This window comes from Rhinopithecus roxellana, chromosome 1, assembly GCF_007565055.1.
Source record: "Rhinopithecus roxellana isolate Shanxi Qingling chromosome 1, ASM756505v1, whole genome shotgun sequence".
Lineage (NCBI taxonomy): Eukaryota > Metazoa > Chordata > Mammalia > Primates > Cercopithecidae > Rhinopithecus > Rhinopithecus roxellana.
Genome location: NC_044549.1, coordinates 62,420,435 through 62,441,229, shown reverse-complemented (window position 1 = coordinate 62,441,229; position 20,795 = coordinate 62,420,435). Strand labels below are relative to the sequence as shown.

Here is a 20,795-nt window from a genome sequence, read left to right as displayed (position 1 = left end):
ACTCTAACAAGCTCCCAGGTGATGCTACCCATTGCCTGGTTGCACTTTGAGTGGCAAAGATGCAGGCAGGGTTCGAAGAAACCTTTTTAGCTTCTTTGCTTTTTAAGAAGCATCTCTAGGTATACATATGGATTGCAAGTGGTGCTATGGCCTGATAAAAGATAGCCAGGTAATGATTAAGATAATTTCCTTAGGTATTTACAGAGGCGTCTGTCCCCATGAACTTTCTTAATGAGCTTAGGCTGCAGCAATTGTATCTTTAAAAGTGGGGTTTAATAGGGAAGGCATATTTGGGAAGTCTGAATGGAGGATTGTAAGTTGCAGACAGCGGGGGCCATGCTTGGTGCAGTGTGTTTATGAGGGTGCCAGGCTGAATATTGGTCATGTAGGAGCTTTTTAGTTTAATGACTTTTAATGACTAAGGGCATGGTTGTCAGGTAACCTTTGGTGCAAGTCCCAGATCTGCCACTAACCAGTGGTGTATATTTGGGCAAGTTACCTTACCACCTTCAGACTTAGTTTGCTTAGCTTTAAAGTGGTGTTGCAACTATTATTTGCCTAAGGTGTTTTAATGAGGATAAAAGGAGATCATGTATGCATGTACAGCATGATATGTGGTCTTTCAGTTATTGGGGGCCCAGCATTTCTGGAATAAGAAAAAGGATACAATGCTTTCAAGCACTTCACTTCTTCCTGAATCATGTTATTTATGTTACATTCGGGGATATTTTTATTGCCAGGGATTCTAGTGGCATCTAGCGCTCTCCTGCACCTCTGCTTCTATGCTTTGCCAGCAGTGTGGCTAGATGTATGGTGGGCAGGCGAGAATGACAGGCAGGAACAGTTGGTGGGCCCAAGGAGGGATATGACATAAGATGTGCTATGGGACACCTATGCTGACAATGACTGCTCAGTTATTATTGGGAGTCAGCCTAGTTTAAGGGGAAGGTCATGGGCCTCAGAGCCAGATAGACCAGGAGAAGAACGTAGTCCTGCTACTTAAAAACAAGTTCACTGAGCCTCGGTTTCCTAATCTGTGAAGTGGGGATGATGAAACCAACCTGACAGGATTGCTATAAGAATTAGAGATAATATCTGCAAAACCCATTCATATAATACATGCTTAATAAAAGGGAGCCATTATTACGTTAATATTATGAAATAAACAGGTAACCCCTGGTGGAACTATTCCAATTCTTTAACCTGATCCATCAAGGGGCATTTATTGTTCCATTGCTGTGTTCTCAGCTCTAGCTGTATACCGTGGGAGGGCGGCGTATGATTCAGAAAATTCCAAACCAGGGTCCTGATTCCTGGGTTCTGTGATTTTCCACAGCTCTGCCTGTATCTTCTACTAGAAATGGTCATTATCAGCATGTATATTCCTCTCTCAGCTTTCTTTCCCACCTCCTCCCTCCCAGGAGAATAAAAAAATATGAACATTGTTTCTTTGCCTTTGGGAGCCTGGGGAATTCCGAGAGGAGGGATGTTGGTTCCAAAACATAAACTATGGGAAAAGGCCTTTTTCTAGAATGTTCACCATTGTATCCCCAGCGGCCATAAAAGGTGTGCAAAACATTTTTGTTGATTAAATAAATGTTAAAGCCCCTGAGACTATTTGTTACACATTGCCAGGAGAGTTTCTTTACATGGGCACCATGGGCTTTCTGGCCAGGGCGATTCTCTCTTGTGAGGGCTGTCCGGTGCACTGTAGGATGTTCAGCAGCAGCCTTGGCTTCTACCCACCACATGCCGGTAGCACATCCTCAGTTGTGACAACCAAAAATGTCTTCAGATATTGTCAAATCTCTTCTGGGGTGTAACATCACCCTCAGATGAGCACCCCTGGTCTGTGGAGACAGGATTTGGACTAGGGTTCTATTGGGAAGGGAAGGTTTATAACATGAACGACAGAAAAAGATTTTTAAATCTATAAGAATATATTATATATGTGATACCAGTAAAAATGTTTCCTTCCTTGACATCCATTACAAACATTTACCTTCAGTTGCTACAAGTGTCTACTCAGGTGACAGGGAAGAGAGGTGTGGCTGCCGGCTGCCCAGGCTGCAGCGTTGCCATGAACAGCTTGCACTGCTACTTTAAGAAACAGTAACCGTAGGCCTGGCGCGGTGGCTCACGCCTGTAATCCCAGCACTTTGGGAGGCTGAGATGGGCGAATCACAAGGTCAGGAGACCGAGCCCATCCTGGCCAATACGGTGAAACCCCATCTCTACTAAAAATACAAAAAAAAATTAGCCGGGTGTAGTGGCGGGCACCTGTAGTCCCAGCTACTCGGGAGGCTGAGGCAGGAGAATGGCATGAACCCGGGAGGCGGAGCTTGCAGTGAGCCGAGATCGCGCCACTGCACTCCATCCTGGGTGACAGAGGGAGACTCCATCCCAAAAGAAAAAAAAAGGAAGAAAAGAAACAGTAACCGTAGATAATACAGCTGCAGTTCAATTTTGAATCAGCAAGTCCAGCACAGACTGACCTGTTTACAGGGCAGATCGTTTAAAAATCTCGGGTTATTTGCTCTTTTGAAATTGATTCTGTGGATATGGCCCAATTTTGCTTGTTAAACAAGTATGAAGTTCAGGCATGAGGTTTAGGCACATTGGTGTTTTTCAGTGACTGTTGGAATGACATTTGACTCACAAAAGGACGCCTTGCCTTCCGCTGGCCAGCCAAGTACTTACTACCATTAGTAATTCCGACAACACTGTTTTATTACTTTGAAGCCTGAATATTCAGAAGGTGCCCAGCAGCTGGAAGGAATCTTTAAGATCACAGAATCACCCTTCTCCATGAAGAAATTAGGAAACTGAGTTTCTTTGGAGCCTAATATATCTCCTTTCTTTTTTTTTTTTGAGATGGAGTTTTGCTCTTGTTGCCCAGGCTGGAGTTCAGTGGCACAATCTTGGCTCACTGTAACCTCCACCTCCCAGGTTCAAACGATTCTCCTGCCTCAGACTCCTGAGTAGCTGGGATTACAGGCGTGCACCACCATGTCCAGCTATTTTTTTGTATTTTTGGTAGAGATGGTGTTTCATCATGTTGACCAAGCTGATCTCAAACTCCTGACCTCAAGTAATCCAACTACCTCGACCTTCCAGAGTGCGGGGATTACAGGCATGAACCACGGCGCCCAGCCCTTATCTCCTTTCAAATCCCAGTACATCAGTATCATCAAGTGTTAGTCTGTTAAAATAGAGCTTTTGTTGAGTATAATCCTTTTGGTTTTTGTGAAGATCTTCCCTACCCTGCTCCATTGGAAAGACTATTTTAATATTGTTTCTTCTCAGAATATTACCTGGATACAATCTTGTATTAAAAATGGTGTTCAGGCCTAGAGGTGATGGCTCACTCCTGTAATCCCAGTACTTTGGGAGGCTAAAGCAGTGGGATCACTTAAGGCCAAGAGTTTGAGACCAGCCTGGGCAACATAGTGAGACCTTCCCTCTACAAAAAAAATACAAAAATTAGCTGACTACAGGTGACATGCACCTGTAGTCCCAGCTACTTGAGAGACTGAGGCAGAAGGATCGCTTGAGCCCAGGAGGTCGAGAATACAGTGAACTATGATTGTGCCACTGCACTCCAGCCTGGGCAACAGAGTGAGACCTTGTCCCATAAACAAACAAACAAAAAAATTGGGATTCAGCAAAAATGGTGGCCTTGATGAAAACATACCAAAAGAGTCAACTCTACAATTCCATTAAAAAAGGCAAGTGTGTATATGGCTTGAATGGGCAGCTCAGCAGTGAGGGGTGAAGAGCAGAAAATCGCAGAGGGGTCACCTGTATTCAAATCACGTATTAGTGGTCATGGACAAGTTCCCAAACCTCTCTAAGCACCAGCCTGCTAACCTGTACTGGTGATAAATAATATCGACAGCTTCATAAATAGGATTGCAGGGATTCAGTGCTTCAACGGAGGTCAGAGGCTCAGCACACTAGCAAAAATTCGGCACTTACATGTTAGTCATTGACACTGTTGTGTTACACTAATAAGCACTTCCTAGTTGTTATTTTATTCTAGAGTCATTTTGGGGCCTCTGGAAACGTGATTTCTTCAAAAAAACCTGGATAATGAGACTGAGGGGACCTGTGTAACTTGGTACAATTATCTCCTGCACTGGAATACGAGTAAAAGACCAGACTATGGAGACAGAGGCATTTAAAAAGAACCATATATAGTAAATTTTCATCAGTGATTTTTTTTGTGTGTGTCTAGGTTAAATGGTATTATCCTCACATTGTATTTGGTTAAAATTGACATAATACTATATGAAGCAACATTCAAATTATACTCATTCTAAACCGTTTCAAATTGAAGTGAACTTTAAAAATTAGTTTAAAAAATTTTTTTAAAATATACAGTTTTTTGAATAAAAAATGCAAAGTATATTTCCTCCCTTTGGGCCCTAGAATCCCACCCCCCAACACACACAGAGGGAAGAAGCCCTGTGTATACTCTTCTGTGTGCTTTGGGGGATCCAGGAATGTATTTACTGGGCATATGTAGTAGAGCAGTCAGTTAAAGGAAGAAAAGTCATATTTTAATGTTAAAATGATAGATTTTTCATGCTAACAATCTATTCAGAAAAAGTTGAGTTAAAAAATTTTTTCCCCTCATTTAAAAAATAATCAAAACTGAAAAAGACATAAAATCTATGTTGAATAGCAAACTTAATATCTATCCAAGTTGATACTTCAGTAACTACAGCCCAGTCAATCCATGTGGACTGATATATTTCATCAGGGGCCCAGGCATGAACTGTCATTAGCAAGGTATTGATTGAGTACTTCATTCTTTGCCACACTCTTTGACATAGTTATTTTAGGCTTAAAGTCTGACAACAACAAAATGCAGTCATGGTGTTTAATGTGGATTTGTTTTTCTAAAACAATGTCCAGCAAATTGAGTTGTAAATTCAGTGCTTTACGGTAGATTTCTTTATCGACCGCCCAGTGGAAGTCCCTTGTTTTCCCCCAAACTAGTCCGTGATTGTGCTTCCTTAGTGACCTTCTGATAAGGAAGCGGTATTCAGAAATACATTTTTTGTTTTTTTCAGACAGAGCCTCACTCTGTCACCCAGGCTGGAGTGCAGTGGCCCGACCTCGGCACACTGCGACCTCCACCTCCTGGGTTCAAGCGATTCTCGTGTCTCAGCCTCCCAAGTAGCTGGGACTGCAGGTGAGCACCACCACTCCCGGCTAATTTTTGTATTAATATTGTTAGTAGAGGTGGGCTTTCACCATGTTGGCCTTGCTGGTCTCAACTCCTGTCCTCAAATGATTTACCTGCCTCAGCCCCCCAAAGTACTTGGATTATAGTCATGAGCCACTGTGGCTGGCCATAAATGCATTTTTGATATTCAGGTTCGACTCTTAGGGAGCATTCACTGGTTCATAGTTCAAGGACTGTAGTCCTTGCTGTGCTTATCCCAACCCGGGCATGAGCCTTTGGCTTTGCCTCCACCTCTGAACTCATGTGAGTTTTGTCCCTAGTGTGCAGCGGTTTAGCAACTGTCCAGGAAGTACAACATACTGAGGGTCCTTGGGGGCAGTGTCTCTGGGGTCAGTGTCTGGTAAAGAGCATTGCTTTTATAGATTCCACATCCCAGTGGGTCAGCTGTGATTGAGGTACTTTATCCTCTCAGCAAGCTTCTTATTTCTCACCAACAACCAGATGTGGGCTTTCATGCATTATTTGTGTGATGAAACGTAGTCTTAGGCTGATATAATTGTACCCCAACTTTTTTGAGCATGAACTGCTAATTCAATATAGAGAGAAAGAAAAGGTGGCAGGAATTGAGAGTCTTGAACTCCTAAGGTTTGATGGGACCGGTCATTTTACCATCCCAGGCAATGGTGCTTGGTAAAACCAGTTAAATTGCAGTGTTTCTGGTGACTAAACCTGTAGTATGTTGCCATCTAGTGGAACATATAGCAAACTAAAGATTAATGCAATCTGACCATAAAGTTCTCCCGAGCTAATTCAATCAGCCAGAGAAAAGAACTGAAAGTATTTTCTAAAGGCAAGTGTTTTGGTAACATGCAAATTCATATGAAACCAGAGTTGACTTTATCTTAAAGTAGGCAAATGGTCACTCTGTTTCTCAAGAGTGCTTGAATACCACCCAGTTACTAACAAGTTTTCAAACATATCACCAGGCCAGGACACTGCATTTTCATTGTCATCTGTACAATATGCAGTTTCTTATCTGAAGTCCTGGAGAAAATGCTTGGTTATCAGTAGGTTATTTTGGTATGTTTTAAAATGTGATTTTAAGGTGTCCATTCCCTTTCTTATTAATGCATACTTATCCTTTTTTTCTATTAAATTTCCAAGAACAAATCTGCTGATTTTTAGAAGCAAACACATGACTTCACAAAGTAGGGATTTCACATTTTAAATTCTAACTAGCATCCCCAAAATGTCCAGTCCTGTAGTTTGAAACCTGATTTTTAGGAAGACCTGAAAGATTCTACTGTGGGCTCTTTTGTGAGCACTGACTGCTTGTTTTGTCTTTGTCCTGCTCCTGCTTGCCTAGATCCCTCCCTGGTGCCACAGCAGCTGAGTGCGCATCAAATCTGAAGAAAATCTACACAGTACAGACAGTACAGGTAAGAGCAAGAGAGGGACGAACTGGATTAACACGGCACACATCAGACACCTAATCACCCACCTTGAAATCTGTTGCTGTGCTGGCAGCCCCTGTCCAGGGTTCTGCTCTGGAGTTGGCTCTCGGGTCCAGGTTGGCACAACTGCCCTTGACCAAGTCCACCCCAGGGCCAGCTGAGCACACAGTCAGGTGGCCTGCTCTTCTCTTGGCCACCTGCTGAACCTTTACTACCTAAACCTTTCATAGACCCACACAAAAGGCAGACTGCAATGTGGTTAAGAGCAAAGGTTTTCGAGATCTTTATCTGTGTTCCTGTTCAAACTCCAGCTCTGCCACTGCCTCTCTGTGCCTCTGTTCCCCATCAGTGAGAAGCACTGGCGCCTTCCCTGCAGGGTTATTAAAGGTTTAGAGGTCACATAGGGAGAGTAGGATAGTGTGGAGCATGAAGATGGAGAGTCTCTGCTTGGTTTCCTACTTCACTTCGCAGTTCCATCATCCTAAATTAGGCATGAATCAACCCCTTTCATCTCTGTAAAACTGGTCTAATGGTAACACCTACCTCCATGGGTTACTGTGAAGATGTTTATGCCATGCTTAGTGGAATACCTAATACATAGCAGATTCTCAATGAATGCAAGCTCTTAGTTCTATTAGTTCTTTCTCTATCTAGCTCTGATGGTGGAGTTGGAAAAACACAACTGAAAAAACACAACTGGCCAGGCACAGTGGCTCACGCCTGAAATCCCAGGAGTTTGGGAGGCTGAGGTGGGAGGATTGCTTGAGCCTAGGAGTTCCAGAGCAGCCTGGGCAACATAGACCCCCATCTCTACAAACAATTTCCTTCAGAATTAACTGGGCATGGTAGCACACACCTGTGGTTCCAGCTGCTTGGGAGGCTGAGGCACAGTGATCACTTGAGCCCAGGATTTCAACACTGCAGTGAGCTGTATTCACACCACTGCACTCCAGCCTGGGCAACAGAGCAAGACCTTGTCTCAAAAAAGAAAAAACCTAATTGATTTAATTGATCCCATTTCTATTTTCTTCAATAGCAGGTTCTATCCAGTTTCTCCTGTCTTCTAGTTTAATGGGCTGGTGCAGGTAGAATAAGGCTTTTGAGGCAGCTTCAGAGTTGCATTGACTGTATGTCCATGAATTTTCTAGAAGGGACAGATTTTAAATAGCTTTCCTGTTGTATCCCTAAATCTTTTAATGTCTTAGAAATTGCAGTAGATCAGCATCTAAATTGTGTCTCTTAGGCAGCCTCTTACATACAGAAGTAGCACAGAGATCCATTTTTTTTTTTCAGTCTGTGGTCCCAGTATCTGGTTCAAAAAATTTGGCATGCATAATTACAAAGTCCCAGAAATCTGATTGTAAGGTGCTGTGTGTGGCTACCAGCGGCAGTGAGCTGGGTGTGAAGACACTGTCCTGACTGTGGGCCATTTCTGGTGTAGTTGGGGAAGTGACATAAACGTGTGGGAAGCAGAGCAGCAGTGCTGCTGTGCAGTGCCAAGTACAGATGGCACCACAAGGCAGCGCGAGGACCACTGTCCAGAGACATCAACGTGTTCAGAATCTGGGAGGCCTCCCTGCACGTCTCCTCTTCTGTGGATTTAGGGACTTCTGTTACCTTTTCCCAGCAGCCATTTTACAATCCTCAGAGCACTTGATTTGAAGGCCTGTCCTCATGTAAAGTCTCTCAGAGTCTCATTAGACTTTTCCCAATCCACATGACATTAGATCATCAGGGCTATGCAAGGGATTCCAGGGCTGACACTAGTCAGATGAGGGGATTGGCTTGGTTTTCCTGACCCCGCGAGATAACCCAGGGTATTTGGTAGAGCCCCTGAATCCACAGCATTTTAGGGTCTTCAGGGAGCAATTTAAAGCACCCAGGGAGGCACATACTAGGAAATACTTTCTTTAAAACTACTTTATTGGGATATAATTTGTATACAGTGAATGTAGATTTCTTAAGTATAACTTTTGACAAGGGTATGCATGTACAACCATCATGCAGATCAAGATGAAAAAAAATCTTTCCCATACACCAGAAAGTCTCTTTGTGCCCCTTCCAGCCTCCATCCCCCAAAGCAACCACTGTTCTCATTTCTACCACATTACATTCATTCTGTTATTGAACTTTATATTAATGGAATCATGCAGTACTATATTATTGTGTCTGGTCCTTTGCACTCAATGAATATTGAAGGATTGAATGAATGAATGAGGCTGAGCATGGTGGCTCACTCCTGTAATTCCCACATTTTGGGAGGCCGAGGCGGGCGGATCACTTGAGTTCAGGAGTTCAAGACCAGACTGAGCAACATGGTAAAACCCTGTCTCTACTAAAAATACAAAAATTAGCCTGGAGTGGTGACACACGCCCGTAGTCCCAGCTACTGGGGAGGCTGAGACAGGAGAATCGCTTTAACCTGGGAGGTGGAGGTTGCAGTGAGCTGAGATTGTACTGCCCTCCGGCCTGGGTGACAGAGTGAGATTCTGTCTCTCACACATACACACTCTCAAAAAAAAAAAAAGAATGAATTAGAAGTTAATAAATGAACCAGTTTCCTGTGAGGATTCCGTAGGCTGCACATTCTCAGTGGGGGCCAAAGTTGATTCTTGCAGGGGAAGTACATCAGTGAACAAATCTCACTCTTTTTATGTGTGAAGCATAGCTGTCCATGCAGTCCATAAACATATATGGTGTCTCTCTGGTATTAAAATTTCGTCATAGGTGATTAGGAAAAAGGGCTCTTTTAGGGCCTAAGGGGTGATAGTGAAAAAATGGCTGATAAACACTGCCCTAAGGATCGGGAAATTCCTTTTTGTCTCAGCTGTCTGTGCTCCCTCAGTTTCTTATCTGTAAAACTGAGGTAATAATAGTGCCTACTCCCTAAGGTTGAGTGAAAGTTAGATGAGATGGGTATATAGTTCTTAGTAATGCTTGGCACTTAGCCCTCAGATGTGACCAGCTTTTACTTAAGTGTTACTGGATTGTATCCCTCAGCTCCATCAGTTATCTGGCTAGGGTATGGGCTACAGTAGTCACAGTGCCTTGGTTGATGTCTCATATGTGACACTTACTAGCTTGGACAAGTTACATAACCTGAATCTCATTTTACTCATCTGTAAGATGGGAATAATTGTGATGGTAATTTTATCATGCTGTCATGAGACTTGAATGACACAATGAGGTAAAAAGCCATAGTTAAGTACCCAATCATCTGCCATAATTTGTTTACTGAGATATCTTTTTATGCTTTCTTCAGTCATATTTTATATCAGAAAACTATATACCACTGCTTCTAGCTTATTTATTTCAAGTGATTATACTCTGGATTGCACCCCCACTAACAGAGGTGTATGTGAAGATATTTAACTTATCAATAGCTTTTGAGATTTCAGTCTGCAAGTGTCCTTAACATCTAATCAATTGTCCTTAGTATTTAAGAGCTGGCCAGGATACAATCTTGCAAGTCATTTGAGGATATGCTTTTGTCCCACTGTTTTTTAATTTTATTCTAGGATTGTATATTAATTATTTTTTCTTCAGAAACAGGGTCTCACTCTGTCACCCAGGCAGGAGTGCAGTGGTGCAATCAAAGCTCACTGCAGCCTCAAACTCTGGTCTCAAGAGATCCTCCCATCCCAGCCTCCTCCCGAGTATCTAGGACTACAGCCATGTGCTACCACACCCAGCTAAATTATTTTATTTTTCTGTAGAGATGGGGTCTTGCTATGTTGCTCAGGCTAGTGTCGAATTTCTGACCTCAAGCTGTGTTCCCTCCTTGACCTCTCAAAGTGCTGAGATTATTCTCACTCCATTAGCACTAAGAAAACTGCTTCTCCAATTATGTCTATATTTTCCTCCCACATGTGTTTAGATGAAAGGTAAAAATCATGTGATATTAATGATTGCCTTATTAAAAACCTATGTGTCTTTTTATACTTTGAGGCCCTTTAGCAAATCAAAGTAGATGGGTTTGGGAGAGGAATTGTTACCCCATCTATTAGCTGAGGAGACTGAGGCTGGAGGTAAATGGCCCAAACATTCAGTGGAAAGAGCCAATCATGCCTTGTCTCTAGGACTGGAACTCCCTCCACTTCCAGTTCAGTTCTCTTTCTTTTACTGCCCCTGGTTGAAGAGTGGAGGAGGCTCAGCCTCCAAAGGATCTGGGAACCCCTGCTGAGGACACTTTGATCACACCCAACAATAATTCTCTCTGCCTGGAGTTAAATTCATTTCTACTTTCCTGCCTTTCTTGGAAAATTCCATTTTATGTCTAGGCGTGTTTTCCAGATGCTTATTGATTCTCTTACTCTTCTGTGAACCTGTCCAAATTTTCCACAGTTCTCATGTGGTTTTGCATCCTCAGGGGTTGCAGTGCAGAATAGAAAATGGCTTTTAGCCGGGTGCATTGGCTCATGCCTGTGATCCCAGCTACTCAGGAAGCTGAGGTGGGAGGATTGCGTGAGCCCAGGAGTTCGAGTTCAGCCTGGGCAACATGACAAGACCCACATCTCTAGAGGGAAAAAATAATAGAACACGGCTTTTGAACAAGCCCTATTTTATCTGTTGGAGAATGAAGAGCTACCTGCCAGATGTGATTTGCAAGAGAAGTCTCCCTTGTCCAGTTTATTTCAGCCTTACCTGCTACAAGACTAAAAATTCCACCCCTGAAAACTCATTCCTGTACAACACTCTGTCTCGAACCTCAGTTATTTCATGTTATCACCTTCAAGATTTTGCCACACTTAATCTCACTTGTAGTATATTCCACCTGGTATTTCTTATAAATTGACTTCTTATTTAAATTTGCATAAAACAGAAACCATATTTCCTCTATAAGTGGAAATTCAGCATCATTTATCATAAACAGAAAGTCTTCATAAAGGGTATATATAACCTATTGAAATTAAGAAAATGTTTCCCCTGCATATGCCAAACTTATCCTGTGTACTGTCGATAATATCAAGACTTCATTTCATATCAGCACTTCATTTCATTTCAAGCCTCCTGACTGTGGAGTTGTGCAGTTATGGATCATTAAGTTAGGGCAGCAGCTTGCTTTCCAAACCCTTGGGAAATGAGGGCTCTTCGTTCAGAAGAAGAGGTTTTCTAGGTCAGTATTGATCATGGAGGATGATGGAAAGATTGATTGCCAGTACTTGCTGCCCTGGACACAGCAGGACAGCCCATGGTGGGTGGTGTCTTGCAATAGAATGACCTGGAGTGAACCCCTTGGGAGAAGGGAGGGGCCTGAGGGGAGAGAGGAAGAAAGCCAACACTGAAAAGAGAGAAAGAGAAGGACCTGCAGCCAGATCCACTTCATAGTTCTGTCTAGCGCAGACTTCGAATCAAGTATAACAAGATTCTTTATCCATCATTTAGTTTATTCATTATATGCGTAATAGGATCAACATCTATAGCTACAATCCAGTTATGAAGAAATATAACTGAGGTGAAATTGCTCGTGTTCCTCCACATTCTCAGTGGAGGCCATTGTGTCTGTGTATTGGGGTGGGGTGAGATTTGACCTTGTTAATTAAAAGTAATTTAGTCACTTCAACTGTGAAACTGGGTCTCTTCCAATTTAAGTCTCTTTTGGGGAAAATGACCACCCTCTTCTCCTTCTCCAAATGAACAGGCATATGCAGAAATATCCCTGACCCACCACCTTTGACCCTGCTGTAACCTCGTGTCATGAAGACCCCTGCTATGTACACACAGGTCCAGACCCCAGGCCCTGCTGTCTGTAGGCTTTCTAGCAATTTCAAGCTCCAGATTGGAGATTTAGGAAATGTTGGCTGCCTTACCCCTACCCCACCAGAATGAAGGGAACTCTATAAGGTTGTGGCAGGCCCTCCCGGCAAGAATAACCCCTCCTGCCTTCACAGCTGTTTTCAGACCTGACCACCATATTGCTCAGCACTGTAGGAATGAGGGCCTTTTGTGGGAGTCTTGGAGCCTCTTGGGCTGTACCAGAAAGCAGGTTCCACACTGCTCTACTCTAGGCATCTCCAAACTTTACGTAGGGCTCTCTCCCATCCTTTCAGGGTTTTAACGTCACTCTCCTCTCACTCCAAGCTTTTAACTCCCCAACTCAGAGCTGGTTTTTTACTAACTGACTTTCTATGTGGTGGGAAATTACCCTCACATCCTGTCACATCTCCTTTACTCTATGACCACAACTCCACACTTGGGCTCTCTCTTTAAATCAAGCCCTTTTTGGAATTCAAAGGAAAACCCATTTCTCTCTCAGGTACCTAGCTCTTGTAAATCAGAAGCACTCTGCTTTCAGCCTTTGTGTCTGCTGTGAGTTAAAAACATCCATTAAACTCTTCAGTTGCCTATTTGGTTCAGATGCCTATTGGCCCTGCCCATAAATACCACTGATTCAGTTGGTGGGAAGCCTCAGGCAACTAGTAATACCTAATGAGCAAAAATATTTTTTTATTTTTTTTGAAAATACTCTCCTGCTACACATGCCACAACCTGGAATAAATCCTGTATTTTTTTTTTTTTTTTTGAGGTGTGTTGGCTGGGTGGTTTTGTTTCTGCTTTGTTTTACAAAACAGACATATCACTTTGTTGTCTGTCAACACATAACATCTTTTCTTCTGAAGAATTTCCAAGTGCATTATTTTTCTTCAGAACATTCCAGTAGGAAATTGAGGAGGAAATTTGCCAGTTTTCTTGGTAATGGATGATTATCTATTTGGCAGAAGACTGTCAGGTGGGACATAGTTGCTCCAATCCAGTACTAATAGATTGGGGATTTATCAAGTGGTCAGCATATTAATGGGTCTAACCATACTTTGCTTCGTTCCTTAGGCCTAGCAAGTGCTTTCACTTTGCATTTCATCATTACATTTTCCAATGAAATAGCTGTATCCTTATACAGAGGAGGCAACTTGGATTTCAAGGGCTGCATGACCTGTGAAGGTTATCCTGAGAACCTAGGTCTTAAATCCAGGTATTAGACTCCATTGGACAGGTGTCTTCTCTGCCTCAGTTTCTCAAGGAGAGGTGCCAGATTGGTGTTCCAGAACATACCTCCCAAGGAGTGGATTGCTGTGGTCAAACGCTGACCCTCCTGCATTCAGCTGAGTTCCCCAAGGACTCTTCACTGTGCCCTGTTCACAACTGATGGTCACAGATGTTGACTGAATGAAAGATGTTCAACTTTTATACCTCTCCTAGTCCTAGAGTGATTCTCAAGACTTTTAGGGAAAAAAAAGCGTTTAACTATCATTAATAAACATTGTGCTTAGTTTTACTTTTACTGCAATCTTCGATTTGCAAGTCCAACAAAATTAATTATAAGCCTGATGGCTTTTGAAATCTATTTGCAAGATTTTATGTATAGTCAAATTTAAGTGTTTCCGTTTTCAAGATGTGTTACAGAGAGTATAATCTCGAATCACCAGGCTTCCACTGTAGCAGACCTTTCACTTCTGCAAAGGTGGAAGAGATTTTCAGGAGCTGAATAATGGTAGATGCCTTCCTGTAGGTATTTCACCAGCAGACATACTTCACAAATATTCTACACATTGGATGAGGTTTGCAACAGGGAAACAGACCAGTTTAATGACACATGTTTTTTTAAAAGGGCTTTTTTTTTTTTTAATGGTGTGACCGGATATTTTGCTCCTATTTTACGCTCAGCACAGATGTACAAATACATGCTTTAATGGATATGTTAAGTCTATCACTGATCTTCTTGGGCTGTGATCTCTTCCTGTCAGATTTGCCAAGCCAAGCAGAATCAGTTGTCTGTTTTTGTTTTCAAGAGAAGCTTCTAAAGCTCCAATTCTTAGCACGATCTTTAGTGTTTTTCTGATCTTTGAAATGGAAGAGGTGTTTTGTTGTATTTTTTCAATGCGCTTCAAGTACTAGGTTAAAAAGGCAAGATTTGACAACTTTTGACAGGGGTATGACGGCAGGAACTTTGATTTGTGATGCCTTTGAGGAGGCTTGAAGTTTGCCAGCACCAAAGTCCTCTTGGTTTTACCTTAGGCAGGAGTTTTCATCTTAATGTTAATTTTGTGCATAAATTCTACAGAGGACATTGCCACGTCATAACTGGGTTCTCAGGCCGGAGTTGACAACCACCAGCCTCTTGGGAATTATGGGCATCTTACTGGTAGGAAAACATCTTCAACATGTGTCCCTCTTTCTGTGACTTCATGACCTCATTCCTGGCTGCTAAGATTGGAGAAAGATGTGTCAAAAACATATAGTAATATCTTAAAAGAAAATAGCTGAGTAGTTAGGAACAGAGGTTTGGGAATCAAATTGTCTGGATTCAGATTCCAGCCCTACCTACCCACCCTCATACCACAGACATACTGAAATATTGGAATAATCTTATTTGTACAAATAGCAAAGCATTTATAGGATAGGTACCTCCGTAAAGAAAGATGTGTGTTTGAGGAGCTACTGTTATTACAGTAGCTTTCAGCTCCTCCCTACACTAGCACCATTTTAGTAGGAGAGAGCCAAGGTGGATTTTCAGTTCATACATCTATCATCCTGTAGTTTTTTGTCTTCAGTTTGATCTTACAGTTCATCATTGCCACCTTTGTAGTTAATTCAGTGTTGTTATTTTTTTTAACACAAAACAGGCTTGAACAACCCAGCAGGATTATCATTCAACATAGATAAAATTCCATTCCACCCATGTGACTCAATTCATGAGCCCTAGGATTGATTTTTCTAATTGCTCTTTTACTTGTGCTGCTTTCCTCAGACCTACTGGGAGACCCAGATGATCACCCTATGCTTACCTCACCGCACAGAGCAATATTTCTTATTTGCACAGTAATTCGGTGCATAGCATTCATAGCATAGTAATTCTATGACCTGCTCCAAACAAATGGGGCAGCGTTTTCTTCTTCATAGCCTCAATCCTTGTCCTAATCCTAATGGTCATACCAAACAGTGACTCTTGGGCAGGTTCATCTCTGCCTGATGTCCTTATCTTTAAAAAAAGGATAATAATCATACCTCCTCCTAAGACTGTCATTAGGATAAATTGCATAAACATGTAAATGTTCATAGAACAAAGCCTGGCACAGAGAACAGCTCCAGTCTTTGCCAAGACTTCCTGTTTTTCTATTACTTTATTATTTTTGTATAATCTATTTCTGTTTACCAGTTGCCCTGTGTCTTAGTTCAGGCTACTATAACCAAATACCATAGACTGGGCAGTTTTTTTTTATTTATGCAACAAACCCTTATTTCTCACAGTTCTAGAGTCTGGAAGTCTGAAATTAGGGTGTGAGCATGGGCACACCGAGGTGAGGGCCCTCTTCCTGGTTTGTGCATGGCCATCCTTTCCTTGTGTCTTCACACGGCAGAGGGAGGGCCGGCTCTCTTCATCTTCTCATAGGGACACCAAGCCTGTCATGGTGGCTATACCCTCATGACCTGATTACCTCCCAGAGGCTCCATCTGCTAACACCATCCTATGGGTAGTTAGAGTTTCAGCATATGAATTTGGGGAAGACACAGACGTGCAGTCCATAACGCTGTGTATCTTGTGCAGCTTGTTGCTTCAGCATCTGAGCTGTTCCCTGTTCCTTTAGCAGGGGAGAGATAAGGGGCAAACAGAGTGTCTAAGGTGGTTTCTCTTTACCATCTCCTTTATCCCTCAACTCCCAAGCCATAGCATCACAGACTTAGAGAGAAGACAGGGTCTATTTTTTTTTTTTTAAACAGAGTCTCGCCCTGTTGCCCAGGCTGGAGTACAGTAGTGTGATCTCAGCTCACTGCAACCTCCGCCTCCCAGGTTCAAGTGATTCTCCTGCCTCAGCCTCCCGAGTAGCCGGGATTACAGGCATCTGCCACCATGCCTGGCTAATTTTTTGTATTTTTAGTAGAGATAGGGTTTCCCATGTTGAAGACAGCGTCTGTTATAACAAGATAGTTACAAATATGTTCAGTACATATATTCAGTACTAAAGGCTTTAGTAGATACTACCTGGCTTTCAGAAAATCATTTAGCAAAGCCCTTTCCAGTTTTATGTGTAGACATGTTGCATAGGAATGTTTGCTTAATAACCATAGCTTCCTGAAACATAGAACTTGGCACAGCATCAGCAAGGCACAGCATCAGCAAGGAACATCTTTTCTTCTTCTTCTTGTGTTTTTGTTTTTGTTTTTTCTGAGGCAGGGTCTCACTCCTGTTGCCCAAGTTGGAATGCAGTGGTGCCATCTTAGCTCACCCGCAGCCTCAACTTCCCAGGCTCAAGCTATCCTCCCACCTCAGCCTCCTGGGTAGCTGGGACTATAGGCGTGTGCCACCATGCCCAGCTAATTTTTTGTATTTTTTGTAGAGATGGGATCTCGCCACGTTGCCCAGGCTGGTCTCGAACTCCTGGGCTCAAGTGATCTACTTGCCTCGGCCTCCTAAAGTGCTGGGATTACAGGCGTGAGCCACCAAACCCAGCATTCTTTAATGTTATATTACATTTTCTAGCAGAGAATTAGAAGGGATACTGAGAAAAACCTATTTTGAATGGATAAAACAATGAGAATCAAAATTTTTCTTTAATGCACTGATTTGATAATCTAGCAGCATAATAAATTGATACTGGGTAAATTAAAGTGTTTGTTTTTCTTTTAAAGATATTCTGGAGTGTATACAATAATATCCCTCCTGTGACTAGCCTGCCTTTGAGATGCAGTTATCATTTAATGAGAGGAGAGAGACGACCACTTTGGTAAGTGTCTAACGTGTAATTTAAGGTCAAGGTGGGAGGGAACTGTTTGTGAACCTCATAAAATATCATATCACCTGAGATGTGTGTCTCACATGGACAATATAGAAAGTCTGTGATACCAATCATGACCCAGGGTCTAGGGCTAAGTGTCCTCCTTCTTTAATAGCTTGATGTAGTAATGAAGATGGACAGTAAGTTAGTTTGCCCAAGCTGGAGTTCCAATTAGTAATAAATCCTTATGTCATGTCATTCAGTCTTTCAGCATTGTTTACTCATTAATAAAATGTAAATGTATCTCATCTTGAGTAGTAGCAAATTACAGAAACCTAATTTGTTTTTGTGGGTTTTTTGTTACTGTTGTTGTTCGGTTGGTTTCTTTTTTTTTTTTCTTTTTTCTTTTTTTTTTTTTTTTTTGAGACCGGGTCTTACTCTGTCACCCAGGCTGGAGTGCAGTGGCAGCATCATGGCTCACCACAGCCTTGACCTCCCAGGCTCAGGTGAACCTCCTGCCTCAGCCTCCCAAGTAGCTGAGACTACAGGTGCATGCCACCACCCCCAACTAATTTTTTATTTTGGGAAGAGATGGGGTTTCACCTTGTTGCCCAGGCTGGTCTTGAATTCCTGGGCTCAAGTGATCTGTGCGTCTCAGCCTTCCAAAGTGATGGGATTACAGGCATGAGCCACCAGGCCCAGCCATGAGAAACCTAATTTGAGCAAAAAAAAATTGAATATGTTTTTAACCTGTGACTGGAAAGTTCACTGGTAGGGGTAATTTCTGGCAGATCCGGCTCCAGTGTTACCAGGAATCTGATGGTCCCCACCAGAATTATTCTGCTTTATTCTACATTGGTTTAATTTTCAGTTTTATTTTCTCCCATCTGAGGTGGCAAAGTGGCCTTGGTATGCTCTGGTCTTATACCCTGCAAGTTTACTAATGTCAGTACTCAGCAGCCCAGATAAAATCCCAGGACTGGCTCTCATTGTCTCACTTTGGATCCCCTTTCAATTTCTGGCCAATCACAAAGACTAGGAAGAGGCAGTACTCTCATAGGCTAGCCAGAGTCAGAAGCCCATCTTTGAAGCTAGGATGTGGAGTCAGCCCTGCCTGAGTGGATCTCACAGAAGAGTAGGGGGCAGGAAACTGGGATGCTCTTACCAGAAAGGAAGCAGATATTAAACAGTGACACACAGTGGATGTCCTTCACAGGGATGCCTATGAGGCCTTGATACATGGTTGATAGGAGAATCACATGAGACAGTGTCATGACCATGACTTTGAAGTGTAAGGGTCTTCCCTTGTATGAAGCAGTTGTATTCATTGTCCATCCCCAGAGTCAAGCAAGCCTGTCTGCACCAGCCCTTTGAGGATGAGGATCTCAAGTCCTATCACCTTCCCTGCCCATGTAGCCACTGAATGCCACTTTCTTGCCTCTCCATCCCTAGCTCCTTCCTTTTGTATTCATCTGCTTCTGTTTCCAACAAAAGGACTGAGGAAGAGTTTATTGAAAAATACCCAATCTTACCCCTGTTAAAATGGCTTTTATCCAAAAGACAGCAATGCTGGTGAGGGTGTGGAGAAAGGGGAGCCCTCGTACACTGTTGGTGGAAATGTAGATTAGCACAATCAACTATGGAGAACAGTATGGAGGTTCCTCAAAAGACTAAACGTAGAATTGTCACATGATCCAGCAGTCCCACTGCCAGATATATACCCCAAAGAAAGGAAATCAGTATGTCGAAGAGATATCTACACTTCCATGTTTATTGCAGTGCCATTCACAAGAGCCAAGATATGGAATCAGCCTAAGTGTCTATCAACAGATGAATGACTAAAGAAAATATGGTACATGTATACCATGGAACAGTATTCAACCATCAAAAAAATGAAATTCCGCCATTTGCAACAACATGGATGGAATTGGAGAACATTATATTAAGTGAGATAAACCAGGCATAGAAAGACAAATATCTCATGCTGTCATTCATATGTAGGAGCTAAAAAAACAAAAAACAAAACAAAAACAAACACCTGAACTGATGGAGAAAGAGAGTAGAATGATGGTTACCAGAGGCTGGGAAGTTGCGGGGGTGATAAAGAGAGGATGGTTAATGGGTACAAAAATACAGTTAGAATAAATGAGGTCTTGGAGCACAACAGGGTAACTATAGTTAACAATAATTTGTTATGTATTTCAAAATAACTAAGAGTGGAATTGGAATGTTCCTAACACAAGGAAATGATAAAGACTTGAGGTGATGGATAGATATCCTAAATACCCTTATTCAGTCATTATACCTTGTATGCGTGTATCAAAATATCACATGTAGGCCAGATGTGGTGGCTCATGCCTGTAATCCCAGCACTTTGGGAGGCAAAGGTGGGAGGATTGCTTGAGGCCAGGAGTTCAAGATGAGCCTGAGCAGCAAAGTGAGGGAGACCCCGTCTCTAAAAAAAATTTTGAAAATTAGCCAGGTGTGATGGCACATGCCTGTAATCCTAGTTGCTTGGGAGGCTGAGTAGGGAGGATTGCTTGAGCCCAGGAGTTCAAGGCTACAGTGAACTATGATCATGCCACTGCACTCCAGCCTGGGTGACAGAGTGAGACCTAGTCTTTAAAAAAAAAAAAATTCAGATATACCCCATAAATAGGTGCAACTATTATGTATCCATAATAAAAAATAAAAAACAAAAACAAGAAAAATACCCAACTATTTTGTTTTTAAGGTCGTCTATTGTTAAACTAAATGTATGTAGAGATATTTAATCTAAATGTATGTAGAATCACTTAGTCCTGAGTGTAACTTTAAACGTTGGTCTTTGGCCCAGGGAAGAAGAGAGTAATGCAAAGGGCGGCGTATGGAAGATGAAAGTCCCCAAGGACAGCACGGTAGGTTCCTTCTGATCCTCTTCTAGAACCGACAAAGCTTGGGGTTGTTGACTACCTGTCATGAACATTTTGTGCTTTGCAGACAGCCTGTTTACCTGGCAGTCCCCAAACAGGCTGGAGGTGAGAAATTCTGTTCTGACCTTGATTTTCTGCCTTACACTGTCGCCTTGAAAGCATATAATTGTGCTTCTCCATAGACATGGTGTAATATGTGACTGTATGATGCAGTCTGCAGGAGTAAATGCCTGTGAACTTCACAGAAAAGCTGGGTGAATGTCTTTATGGTGGTCATTCCTTTGACAGCCATGACTAACATGTGGCATATGATTTTACAAAGTCGGAAGTAGGATCTTTCCTTCCAAAGGCTCATCCCTCTACAGGGGGAACAAAAGCAGTTTTGAGAATGTCCATGGTACAGAGAATAGGGAGGCTTGGCATTTCACCATCCTTTGGGGTTTCATGAGAGACAATGCTCCATCTCCCTCTGGGGCTGATGAGAACCTGGATGGTGTGACGACCTAGTGGGATGCTGGTTTGC

General features: G+C 42.4%; 1 protein-coding gene across 6 annotated transcripts in view; it reads left to right on the top strand.

Annotated features, from left to right (window-relative positions):
- The window catches only part of EIF4E3 (eukaryotic translation initiation factor 4E family member 3), a 74,994-nt gene that overhangs the window by 37,331 nt on the left and 16,868 nt on the right, over window positions 1-20,795 (top strand). For 4 of the 6 annotated variants that reach the window (XM_030918833.1, XM_010385984.2, XM_030918707.1 and 1 more), the window contains 3 exons: window positions 6,561-6,633; window positions 17,275-17,369; window positions 20,197-20,257. In XM_030918833.1, coding sequence (XP_030774693.1) covers window positions 17,344-17,369; window positions 20,197-20,257 — 87 coding nt within the window. In that variant the 5' untranslated portion in view covers window positions 6,561-6,633; window positions 17,275-17,343. The remainder of the gene's footprint in view (window positions 1-6,560; window positions 6,634-17,274; window positions 17,370-20,196; window positions 20,258-20,795) is intronic. The other 2 variants (XM_030918910.1, XM_030918800.1) reach the window with 1 other exon arrangement.